The following is a 13,286-nucleotide window of genomic DNA, read 5'->3' as shown; positions in this document are numbered from 1 at the left end:
CAATATCTTTATTTATTCATTTTTATGTGGTGCTGAGGATCGAACCCAGTGCCTCACACGTGCAAGGCAAGCACTCTATCACTGAACTACCCAGCCCTAGCCCTCATTTTACTTTCTGTACATGCTTTCCTGGGTTATTTCATTTTATCTTTTCTTCTTATATATCTTCTAAATAGAGAAGAAACAAATTTCTGGATAAATCTTACTGTTTAATCCATATCTAGTCTCCTGAGAGTTAATTATAATATTTTCACCATTTGCAGACTCATTAGAAAAGTTAGGCAACTCAAAACCTTACAAACTGTATTCTCACTGGCACAAGTACATGAAAAGTAAAAAATGGACAGAAGAAGTGATATTCAATTTTCAACTTAACTGCCCAAAGATTAAGTTAAAATATAAAAGCAGGAAAATCTGAAATTCTATCTTTTAAAAAACAACTTCAAAGCTACAAAAGGGGATTTCAAAACAATATTTTTCTTCAACTACAGACTGCAACTTAACATTCAGCTGGTTTGCATACAAACAGGTGAATTATACTAGCCAGCATTATGGTCATGATGGTGACGTCACAGGGATTCCCTGATTTCCTCAGAACATGAAAGTTCCACTTGGTTTTTTTAAAGCAAATGTCTGGGAATGCATATTAGGTAACCATCGTTTGACATAACTAAATTTTTAGAGTAAGGCACTTAAATATGCTTGAGAATGTGTGTAGGCCTCTAAAGCACCAGATGAAATGAATGTTTTCCGGTATTACCCATGTGGCTCTGATACAGGTTTTCACATACTGATTTCTAAGAACATGGGTTAGTAGGCTATGGACTGGAAACTAATTGCTATAAAACTTCCTGGCAGGGGGGAAATCACATATTAACAAACAAACAGGTGTGACATCCAGACCCTAGAAACTTTGAGGGTATTTACAAACATTATGCATCATATTATACAACAAATTGTACAAATCATTAATTACCTTTCAGGGTTTCCAGCAAATTTTTGGCTACAAACCAACATATGGCTTCAAAGAAAGGGAATTTGAAAAGATCTGGTGTTTTTAGCCTTTTCTCCATCTCATAACACCTAAATGAATAAGATTTAAAGAAATACTTAGTATTAATATTAGCATTTCAAAATAGCTAATTAAAGATAGCCAATTAAAGATAAAATAAGCAGGGCATGATACATAAGAAAGACTGATCAAGCATAGTATATTACTTAATGTCACATTTGGACAACACAGAATTGTGATCTTATCCAGGTTCTGACCTTCATAAATTTGACAGTGTATTAAAGAATTATATTGGGTTTTCATGAAAGGTCACATGCTGAGATTTGTATCCTAGTTTTAACAAAAGGTACTTTATGAGGGTTCCACTATTATGAATCAAACAACGCGTTTAAAAATCGCCTTCTTGTGTTGGACAACACTGCAACAGCCACCTAAGTAAGCATTTAAGATCAGAACCACATTTGGTACTAGGTTAAAGTATGAAGACAGGAACCACAGTTTGCCTGATAACTATGACTCTTCTGCAGGAGTCCATGCAGCTATCCCTGTATAAGCCATCTTTCCTCCAAGGACAGCTCAGGTACAAAGAACAAATCCACATTTGATAGGTGTGGGACATACCCTCAGTTAAAGCCTCATGCCCTCTAAGAGCTACTATCTTCTGTAACCCCACAGATATAGAGTATTCAGGGTTCCCTGTGCGCGTGCAAAGTTACAAGTCCCACACATTCTGGGAAGCCCAAAGATACAACCTCACACCAAGAATTTCTAGTTCTCCCAGTCCTTATGCATTTTATCAATCATGAATTATTTGTACCATAAGCAACATTGCTCCGTAACATTCTACCCTCATTAGACTATCTGGGAAATAGCATTACAAAGGTCAAATATTCATGCGGAAGGGTAATAGCTGTTAATCCTTTACCTGAAGCAAAACTAAAGCATATGTCTGACAGCAATATCAACTTAAGAATTGGTTTGTTCCAGCATCAATGGTTACATATAAGTCTGGCTAACTTAAATCATTTCCCTTAGGGCAAAAACAGCCAAGGAGAATATACAAATATTTGTACATTTTTTTAAATTTGGAGGGATATTAAGTTATTATTTTTGTTTTAGATTTGAAATGTATCAAGGAATCCTTCTGACGACATTTTAAAATAAGTTTTGTTAAAAATTTCTATTCCTGGCGATTATCAAGAATACAAGCAACAACAGGTGTTGGCGAGGATGTGGGGAGAAAGGTACACTCATATATTGCTGGTGGGGCTGCAAATTAGTGCAGCCACTCTGGAAAGCAGTGTGGAGACTCCTTAGAAAACTTGGAATGGAACCACCATTTGACCCAGGTATCCCACTCCTTGGCCTATACCCAAAGGACTTAAAATCAGCATATTACAGAGATACAGCCACATCAATGTTCATAGCTGCTCAGTTCACAATAGCCAGATTGTGGAACCAACCTAGATGTCCTTCAATTGATGAATGGATAAAGAAAATGTGGTATATATATACAATGGAATATTACTCAGCCATAAAGAATGATAAAATTATGGCATTTGCAGGTAAATGGATGAAACTGGAGAATATCATGCTAAGTGAGATAAGCCAATCTCGAAAAACCAAAGGACGAATGATATTGCTAATAAGTGGATGACGACACATAACGGGGGATGGGAGGGGTTAGTGTTAGGGTTAGAGTTAGGGTTAGGGATGGGGGCAAGAATGGAGGAAGCAAGGACTGTATAGAGGGAAAAGAGGGGTGGGAGAGGTGAGGGGGAAGGGAAAAAAATAACAGAATGAATCAAACAACATTACCCTATGTAAATTTATGATTACACAAATGGTATGCCTTGACTCCATGTACAAACAGAGAAACAACATGTATCCCATTTGTTTACAATAAAAAAAAAAAAATTTCTATTCCTAATCATTCTCAAGACCTATCTCCATGGACTCTCAAATAAAATATGTCAAATTTTTTCTTAAACAAGCAAATAATCAAAAACATCCTATTAAAGGAAGGATGAAAGATTCTTTCAAAATTAATGACACAAACCTGAGCTGCATGCCAATGTTAAGGTTGTGCAGAAAGTTTCCCCCAAAAGCCATACAGTCCTGAGAAGTGAGCACAGCATGAATCCACCCTGAAATGGTTACGAATGTAAAAATTAGTGTTTTCAACATTTTAAGTCAAACAAGTTAAGCTGGGTGCCATGGCACACACTTGTAACTCCAGCTAATGAGGAAGCAAGAGGATCACAAGTTTGAGTCCAGTCTAGGCAACTTAGCAAGACACAGTCTCAAAATTTCAAAAGGGTCCTGGATGTATCTCAGTGGTAAGTGCTTGCCTAGCATATGTGAGGCTCTGGGTTTAATCCCAATTACTTCAAAACAAGCAAAAAACAAAACAGATATCTACCTGTGAAATAATTAAATCAACTATTAACATCTGTTTGTTTCATTCTCCAGTGCTAAAGAAATTAATGTCTATTACAATTGATTGAGGCATTCAATTAAATATTAAATACCTATAATATGCCGGGCTCTATGCTGAGTTTGAGGAATAAAGTGAAGGGTTTTGGTGGTAGTCATTCTTTTAGTTTAAAAACATAATACAACTTAAAAGATGTTACTCTGAGACAAGTCAAATGTGCTTTAAAATTAGAAAAGCACATTTCCCATTTAAAAACATGGGGGCTGGCTGAGCACTCTGCTTCTTTGGGGTCACACTGAACTGAGTGCCCTGAAGGAACAAGCAGAGGAGGATTGGAAAACCCAATACGACTAGACTCTGTAAGATGGAAAAGGCAGATCACCCACATTTAATTATTGTTTTATAATTTTTTTTAGTTGCAGATGGACACAATATCTTTAGTTTATTTATTTATTTTTATGTGGTGCTGAGGATAGAACCCTGTGCCTCACACATTCTAGACAAGTACTCTGCCAGTGAGCTACAACCCCTGCCCTGCCACCCCACCCACATTTAATTATGGCAGGTCATGGTCCTATAAATATAAATGTTGGCAATCAAAATGTTTTCAAAGTGAGAATCATTTCAAGAGATGATGCCTACCTTTTGAAAGAAATGTTGAAAGACTTAACAGTCCTTCAGTATAGAAATATAAATTTTAGCATAAAATGTAACAACAAATCCCACCATTATGCATAATTATAATGCACCAATAAAAAACAGGGGAATAAAAAAAGAAATATAAACTCCACTGGGCCTTCATATAGATATAAAAGCCTGTTCATTAACAAACCGACCCTAGAAAATAGAACTCCATTATACATCTTAACAATGTATTTCTGCATGGTTTTGGCACAATTTCCAGGAATACAATTATCCTGTAAATTGAAGGAAATAATAGTTTAGATTGCATGGAAGTGTCTCAGTTGCCAACTACTCTGAAAAGAAATATCGCATTGCCTACAACAGTTCTCCAAGTGTGATCCCCAGACCAGGAACCAGCATCAGCTGAGAACTTGTTAAAAATACAAATTCTCAGGCCCGTCCCAAATCAACGAAATCAGAATCTTGGGGGAGGAGGCCCAGCAATCTGGTTAATTCTGATACTCCATGAAGTATGAAAATCACTAACTTCCACCCATGCCACTGAAAGAATTTTTGAGTTGCCACTAGCACTCATCTGTATTGGTTTGCTGGCTTATGCAGTTAACCAATTCATTCTGTCCACTAATGCTGTGGTGCATACAGACACATATAGCATTTCATTATAAATTACCTTTCCATATCCTCCTTATATTCTAGTTAGGTTATTAAGTCAACTTTTTAAAAAGTTATTCATGTAGGTTATATTATCTATGAATTTTGATTTAAGATTTTGAAGAGGGTACAACAAAACATTTATTATAAAAAGAAACAAGGAAAGAGTTTAGTCATTCATAATGGAGATAATGATACAAAACTAGGCAAAACTTGGCATTTTTGGTCATTAATTCATTCATTCATTTAAGCAACATTTATGATTATATATACCAGAGATAAGGTAAAAAGCAGGGCCTGTGGTAACAGAGCCCTGTGAACTTTATAGCCATTGAGGTCACCCAAACCAGAAGAACACTGTCCTTAAAACCACTGGTCTGGTGAGTTTATACACTGCATTCATTCACATCTCAAATGGACACACTGATACCTATACTTGAGATATAAAGCACAGTTATTTGGAGGACAGCTTGGCTGTTCCTCAAAAAGTTAAATATAGGCAAACCATGCAGTGCAGCAATTCCAATACTAGTTATATATCTGAAAGAAATGAACATACTGCCACATAAAAACTTGCACACAAATGTTTAAAGTAACACTATTCAGAATAGCCAAAAGTGGAAGCAACTCCAATGTCCATCAACTGATGAATGGGTAAATAAAATATGGTATACCTTATAATGCAATATTGTTGGGCCACAAAAAGATCAAGTACTTATGGCCTCCTGATGCTTACCACAGGCTGTGTTCTTATACTGACTGCATAGAAAGAGGAGGCAGAGTAAGCCTACCCCACGTACAACTCAGCCCAGGACCTGTGTCTGGTTGTGTTGTGAAATGGGGAGACATGAAGGGGAAAAATAAAGATGAAGTACTTATATGTGCTACAGCATGGATAAGTCTAGAGAATATTATGGTAAATCAAAGAAGATGGACACAAAATGCCACATTCATGAAGTGTCCAGAATAGCAAATCAAGAGAGACAAAGCTTATTAGTAGTAGTCCATCCCCTCAGGGAAGGGGGAAATGGGGAAGACTACTAAAGGGTATGTGGTTTCCTTCTGAGAAGATGAAAATGTCCTAGAATTAGTGGTGATAGTTATGCAACCTTATTAGTCTACTAAAATCCACTGAATTATACACTTTAAAAGGATGAAAGTGACATAGCATGTGAATTTTATTTCAATAAAAATAAAAGTGAAAGCAAATGAAACAATACCAAAAGAAATCCTAAACTATAAGACAAGCCCTCTAAAAGATACAAAGAAGTAAAAAGCCCAAGATCAGAATTATTTCTTAGGCAAATATGGAAAAGTCAAAGGGCCTAATTACAAGATGACGCCATGTGCTGAGTATCAACTATGAATAGTGGGAGGTGGGATTAAAACCTTACCTGTAGGAACAAATAAGGTATGCCCCTGCTTTACCACACATTTATAGCATTTATCCACTTTATCTCCAAAGAACACTTCACTCTGGGTCACAGACGAACTCCAAGATTCATAGAGTGCCAAATTTTCATTTGTTGGTTTTATCAAATAAAAAATCTTCTCACCCTAAAACGAAATAACCACACAATTGTTTTTGAAAAAAACAAATCATTTTAGGATGGCCTACACTGATACAATTTCCCAATACAATGATCTGAGTTAAATTAGATAATTATCAGATTTTTTTTAGGCTCAAAAAGATCTATGTTGGGCTGGGGATATGGCTCAGTTGGTAGAGTGCTTGCCTTGTAAGCACAAGGCCCTGGGTTCAATCCCCAGTACCGCAAAAAAAAAAAAAAAAAAAAAAAAAAAAAAAAATCTATGTCACATACCTGATCAATAGCTAATTCCCTCAATAAACATTTTCACTGGAGTTAAAGCTCCCCCTACCCCTAAACCAATCGGGAGTTAATAACTGAATTGGAGAAAAAGAAGGTAACAAACCAAAAAACATCCCACTTGCTGTGACCTGCGCAGCATCAACAAAGGATTCTCGAGTAGAGACAACAGGAGATGAAGAAAAATCATGGAGACAAAGAAGACATAGAGATAATTTCACTAAAAGCTGGGAGCAAGTGGGAAAACTGCATTCTGATGGAGTAGCAGTGACCCAGAACTAGCTGTGCAAGTTTATTACATAGGGTCTCATAATCAGGAAGTTAAACTATAGGGGTATTGTAAACTGTTCAAGGCTTGTAAGCTATCAGAGGCTTCTTTGTGCATTACAAATTTACAGAGCTAGAAACATTTTGCAGCAACTATACTACTGTTACAGTGCTAAGAACATTCTGTCATTATCCTCTTGTCCCAGGACACCCATTGTCCTGGGATGTCTGATAACTATTAGCATCAGAGCCCCCAGAGTCAAGACTGATAACATGCTCACCTTTGGCAAAGAATGTTTCCCAAGCTTGGTTCTGCCAACACTGCAGGATCAGCTGATGACTGGGGAGCTCATCTGCTCTCCATACCCACTGATGATCCCCACCCCTTTTGTGGTGCTGGGGATCAAACTCAGAGCCTCATGTGTGCTAGGCAAGTACTCTAACCACTGAGCAACATCATTACCCCAGGACCTCCCATTTTTAATTTGTAAAGAGAAAAAATGTTACTAGGGTCCAGGTCACAGCACAGTCACCTTTCAAATTCTGTCCTTTCTCCTAAGATCTAGAACATAATGCATATTCTCAAAGATCTGGAAATAAACTTCCCTTAATGAACTCTGTGTCCTCGAAGAGCAAAGGAATAGGAGCTCAAGAACTGAGCACAAAATACAGACCAAATCATTGCCAACACAGAGGTATTTGATGGGCATGAAGAATCTGGTTCTATATTAGTGCTCTCCAATAGGCCTTCCTGAGCTGATGGAAAATTTTTATATCTATGCCATCCACTACAGTAGCCACTAGCCACATGTGGTTACAGAGCACTTGAAATGCAGCTAGTACAAAAAGGAACTGAATTTTTAACTATTTAACTAAATTTAACTAATTTAATTAATTATTTAACTAAATTTAACTACTTAAATTTAGTCACATGTGTATAGTAGATACTATATTAAGCAGTGTAGCTCCAGATAGAGCAAAGTAAATACAAATTATGTAGAATTAGCATTTTTATGGGCACTTGTGACTTATCCAACTAGTTGTCCTACCCCCACCTTAAAGTCGGATTCCATTATTACTATAATTTTGCTCCTTCTTAGGCATCTGTTCAGGAATTAATGAATAACTGATGAAAGGAAAAGTGGGGAGAAGGCTAACAGAAACCAACTTAAAAGTGAAGGTAAAAAAGGAATCTAAATATATACATAAAACTTGACTACTTGGGATTGAAAAAAAAAAAAATCACAACTTTTAACAACAAAGTGATAGATTCCACTTTAAAAGTAGAAAAATATTCCCCTGTACAAATGTTACTTATAGTAAGTCAATGTGCCACCAGAAAAATATTACTAAATGTTTTTGTCAATAAAAGGACCAAAAAACAAAAACAAAACAAAACAAAAAAACCCTAGTCTTACCCAGAGGACATGGTACCAGACTGAAGTTCCACCGAAGTCAATGTGGAAATCTGTATAGCTGTCTTGAACTCCCATTAAACAGTATTTCTGAACAAATGGCTTGGGAAAGACTGAATCATCTGGCCAATAATTTTCCACCCAGGACAGTTTTCTGGCTATATCAGGGACCTCCACCAATTCAGACATCCTTTAAAAATAATAATTAACAGAAGTACATACACACACCCCCACACAAAACAAAACTTAAAATCATTTCTCCCATGTAACCGAAACCAAGTAATTAACTGGAATACAAGGTTAAAAACACTTAAAGTTTAAAATACATCATGTCCAATTATTCTCTGAGGATGCTAAAGCAAAAATATGCAACATTACTACCAGTGGATAAATTTAGAAGTCACAATCATGTTTCTTACTAAAATAAATACATCATTAAACTGTATTTAGCTAACACTCAGAATGCTACATCAAAATGTCCAGAATTACTCACTTTGTATCTGAAAATTCAAGGCTGATCACATTTAACACTTTTGGTCTGTTAGGATTCATGAAGTATTTAACATAATTGTGAAGTGTCATTTTGCTGTCTGCCTGCCTTGCCACATCAATGACATCTATTACTTTGTCACCACCTGCAGAGAAAAATTAAGAGTCTTATTGTTGGGCTTAAGAGTTACATTAATGGATGCCCTAAACAAAAATATTTTACAGGCTATATTTGATTGTTATGATAACTAAGCCAACCATAAAACTACATAACCTAGGCAAAGATATTTCTTATATTCTTACTTATTAGTCCAAATGGACCTTTTAAAAAGAAGGGAAGGGTTTTTTGTTTGTTTTTAATAATTTCTAGTTGTTCATAGACCTTTATTTTTATTTATTTATTTATATGCAGTGCTGAGAATTGAACTCAGTGCCTCACACATGCTAGGCAAGCACTCTACCACAGAGTCACAACCCCAGCACCAAGGGACAGTTTTTGAGGGAAAGAATAAAGCAATAATGAAGAGCTGCATAATTAATACTGGGTGTAAAATCTTACAGGGCTTACAAAACTTTCTATGCATCAATGATTTCTTGTGGAAAGCTCATAATGACAAAAAATACATTGCACTGGGATGTGAAAATTGTCCAATACTTTCTGAGTTTCAATTTTCTCATGCATAAAATGAGAGAACTGGCTTTTAGTTTTAACTTCTGTAACACCTAAAATTCTATCATTTTGAAAACTCAGTCAGTCATTGGGGAATTAGTGAGCATGTTGACCAGGACAATTTCTGTTTTTTGTTTGTTTGTTTACTCTTTGGCACCAGAGACTGAACCCAAGGGCGCTTAACCACTGAGCCACATCCCCAGCCCTACTTTTGTATTTTATTTAGAGACAGGGTCTCACTGAGTTGCTTAGCAACTCACTTTTGCTGATGCTGGCTTTGAACTCGTGATCCTCCTTCCTCAGCCTCCCAAGTCACTGGGATTACTACAGGTGTGCACCACCATACTCAAGTGTATTCTCTTAAGAAAAAAATCTCAAGAAAACCATCAGTGGTTAGGAAGCAGAAATCAGTTCATACAGTGCCTGTCTGAATGCCCAAGTTCTGAGTTAAATTTTCCTATAAAACCATGATATGAGAGCTTGCATTATCACCCTAGCAAGCATTATCAGTTATACAATGAACTAATGGATAAGGCAGAATTCAAAATATGGCAATACTTAACCAAGCTGAACGGAAAACTATTAAATGCCATTTTCTTAATGTAATTTCACACAGTTTAGTAATATTGCCTCAGAGATTAGTCCTCAGGATGTAACAAAGTTACATTACTAGTATTTAAACTAAGGTGCTTTGCAGTACTGAAAAGTTAGCAATATGCAAGCAGTTAGAACATTTTTTTCTATACTTACATTATAATAGCCATTTATATCACTGTGCTATCTATGCAAATAGGTTTAGGTTAAATGTCAGCCTCATCCCCTAATTGATCACATTCAAATTTAGCTGAATGTGAAGTCATGATATTAAATGGATTTCCTCAGTAAAATAATTATCAATCAGAATTGTTAACCAATAGCTCAATAAAGGGACAAGTTCTTCCTCATTCCATGCTGAAGAGATAAATGTATTCTAGTGAACATACCATTCTAAGTCAAGGTAGATTTGAGATCTAATCTTCAAATAATATCTTTCTACTGCTAACAAGGAATGGCACCTACATATAGTCAGCCTTATCTATAGATAACATGATGAGAATAAATGAAATGACTGAAAGTGTCAACAATATGGCAATCGGTAAAGGGCTTTGGCCCTTGTTTCTTTTTACTTTCTGAGTCTCAAAAATCACAAATTAAGTCCAGATGTCATTAAATGAAAATATTCACCAAGTCACTAATATACAAACAGGTTTGAATATAATCTCCTATTTTTACTGCCATTCCTCCAGGCAACAAGTCACTAAGCAAGTTCCAAAGGACTCGCTGGCACAGTGGGCTCTGGGAACTCTACACCTGCATTCTACAGATGCCTAGTACCAATCCAGTTTCTCCATGTATTCTTGGCATCTTCAGAAGCCCCTCAGTCATGGTTTTCCCTAAGCAAGTATCACATAACAGCAGGATGAAGGTGAGTAAATAAGAATAGATAAAATCTTTCCCTCTTTTTCTGACCATTGTTTTAGATCAGCTGAGAAAAGCAGTTTTCAACAAAGGTAATACTTAGTTTTACTTTTCCTGACCCAGGAGAGTGAACTAAATTGACATTCCTTCATTCAATTTTAATACTGTTAAGACACTTCCATTTTTACTTTTACCATGCTTTGCCAAGTACTTAAAGGAACCAAGTTCGTACCTACATAACGTTCCACATCCATCACAGAAAAAGCAGGTGGAGGGAGCCTGAGTCCTAGATCATCTAATTTAGGGACCATAATAGGGACATCAAATCCATGTTTTTCCAGGTATCTTTGTGTCAGCTGGTTGCCATGCATCTTTACAATGATTTCATCGGCACTAAGAAAAACATAAGAATAAAATGTCATTTTTATTAAGTTCAGTTTTAAAATGATACTGTTATTTCATATACTGTATAATTATCTACATCAGTGGTTCTCAACCTATCATGTCTAATTCTCTTAATAACAAATATTTTGTAAAACCCCTTTTGCTAGCCTAAAGGAAAATTCATAGATAATATAATCTATTTAATTCAATACAAAATAATTAGAAAAATATATAGGAGACTATAAAAAGAAAAAAACTAATTTATAGTAAAATATGTATTTCAATATGTGAATGTTCAGGTAAATTATATTAGAACACATAATAAAATAATAGGATGTTTAAAATTAGGATAATGAAGGATTAAAGTAGGAGAAATTAAAGATCAAAAGTCACATAATACAAGCTGTGTAGGAAATCAAAAGAGCAAGAAGGTAAGGTATAATTTATAATAAAAAATTAGTGTTAGCTAAAAACAGATTAGATTTTTATCTACACAAATATTTGTCAGACACTTCAAAGGAACATAGAACAATGAATTACTTTTATGGTATATTGAAGGATGACTATCACCTGGTCCCTGCACATTGAAACACATGTCCCAAATGCCCCCATTAAGAACTACCAATTTAAATGATCTATTACAACCAGTATTAAACAAATTTTAATACTAGATAGTCACTTAATCCACTAACAATTATTGAATTCAGGCTGCCTTCTCTGATGATCTACCCAATCATAATTCCAAAGAAATCTAGTATGCAGCTGCTATACAAAAATTATTGTAAAACTTGCCTTAAAGGTTAAAACACAACAATTTCCATTTATCCAATCAGAGCTTAAGTATTTAATGTCATTTTTAACCTAGGTGGCAAGGAGAAAATAGAAAAAGGAAACACTGGTTCTCTGAATTACTGGGCTCTGATCTCCCTACCCTCTTAATAAGGAAAGAACAGTTCAAGACCTAAGAAATCAAGACAGCCTTTTCCTAGACAGTCTCATATTAAGGAATTTAGGTCTTGTTCATCTGACTCGACCTACTAATCTTTAGTTCTGTCATATCTTTTAGTTTCCACAATAAGCAGCTACAATTATCCCTCCTTCCCCCACCCTCTGATGATGAAATAAGTCCTTAAATGCCAATCTAAGAGAGAATTTTAAAATCATTTATGTTCCTTCATCTCAAATATTTAGTGCTTTACTTTCCCTATTGATCATAAAATATATAGATACCAGTACTAAAATACAGATACATTATTTGCGAGAGGAAAACAATTGGAGATAAATTTAAATGTATATCACATGGGGATGTTAAACAAATTATGGTATATATACACTATTGCAGTTAAAGAGTGAAATAAATCTATGTATTCATATGGAAGAATATCTATAAAATAGAGTAAAAAAGGCAAGTTGCACAATACTATGCATAACTAAATCCCATTTAAAAAAAAATATATGCATTAGTACATCTTTAAATGTTATTCTTTATATAGAAAAATGTCTAAAAGACACTAAGTAGTAAAATAGGGAAGAGGATAGAAAGCTTGTTCACTTAATTCTACACAGTTCTGTAAAATTATATCATATATGGTTGATTTAGTAATTACTGTTACTCTAACATGGTTTTAAATGATGCAAAATCTCATGGAGTTAAACAAAATAAAACCAAGACCTTTAATTATTGGTATTACAATTTAGCCATTTGAGTCATCTCTAACCTGTTCTAATTTGTGTTCATTTTTTGCAGAAAAGCCACATGAATTATTAGGTCTATGTTTTGAATACTGCTTTTTAGAGGGTCACAAACCTATCTGAAAAAAGTAAAGGCATGGCTCCTTTGCTTGAAAAATGCACACTCACACACTGGCACTAAACTTTGTATATACAACAAAAATCACATGGAAACATTATGTTTCATATGGTTTTCTTTAGTTCGTTTCTTTCAACAGATCTGACTAAGTCAACATGAATGCTTACTAGAGTTTCTGTTTAAGGATTACGAGGCAGAGTGATAGTTAGGAATCCTAAA

At 35.2% G+C, this 13,286-nt stretch overlaps 1 protein-coding gene and 2 non-coding genes across 3 annotated transcripts in view; 2 read left to right on the top strand and 1 right to left on the bottom strand.

The window, feature by feature from the left end:
• Kdm7a (lysine demethylase 7A) overlaps positions 1-13,286 on the bottom strand; it is a 76,881-nt gene that overhangs the window by 25,259 nt on the left and 38,336 nt on the right. Inside the window, exons 4-9 of the mRNA XM_047561304.1 lie at positions 11,106-11,266; positions 8,750-8,891; positions 8,260-8,446; positions 6,140-6,302; positions 3,072-3,159; positions 977-1,083 (exon numbers count right to left, since the gene is read on the bottom strand). Coding sequence (XP_047417260.1) covers positions 977-1,083; positions 3,072-3,159; positions 6,140-6,302; positions 8,260-8,446; positions 8,750-8,891; positions 11,106-11,266 — 848 coding nt within the window. The remainder of the gene's footprint in view (positions 1-976; positions 1,084-3,071; positions 3,160-6,139; positions 6,303-8,259; positions 8,447-8,749; positions 8,892-11,105; positions 11,267-13,286) is intronic.
• On the top strand, positions 5,465-5,596 carry LOC124992025 (small nucleolar RNA SNORA51). Its single transcript, XR_007110033.1, has one exon. It is a non-coding gene; the product is annotated as a small nucleolar RNA SNORA51 (small nucleolar RNA).
• Trnat-ugu (transfer RNA threonine (anticodon UGU)) lies at positions 6,450-6,523 on the top strand. Its single transcript has one exon. It is a non-coding gene; the product is annotated as a tRNA-Thr (tRNA).

The sequence above is a fragment of the Sciurus carolinensis genome, chromosome 8, assembly GCF_902686445.1.
Source record: "Sciurus carolinensis chromosome 8, mSciCar1.2, whole genome shotgun sequence".
Taxonomy (NCBI): domain Eukaryota; kingdom Metazoa; phylum Chordata; class Mammalia; order Rodentia; family Sciuridae; genus Sciurus; species Sciurus carolinensis.
The sequence above is the reverse complement of the archived record's forward strand: the minus strand, read 5'-3'. Positions and strand labels throughout refer to the sequence as shown.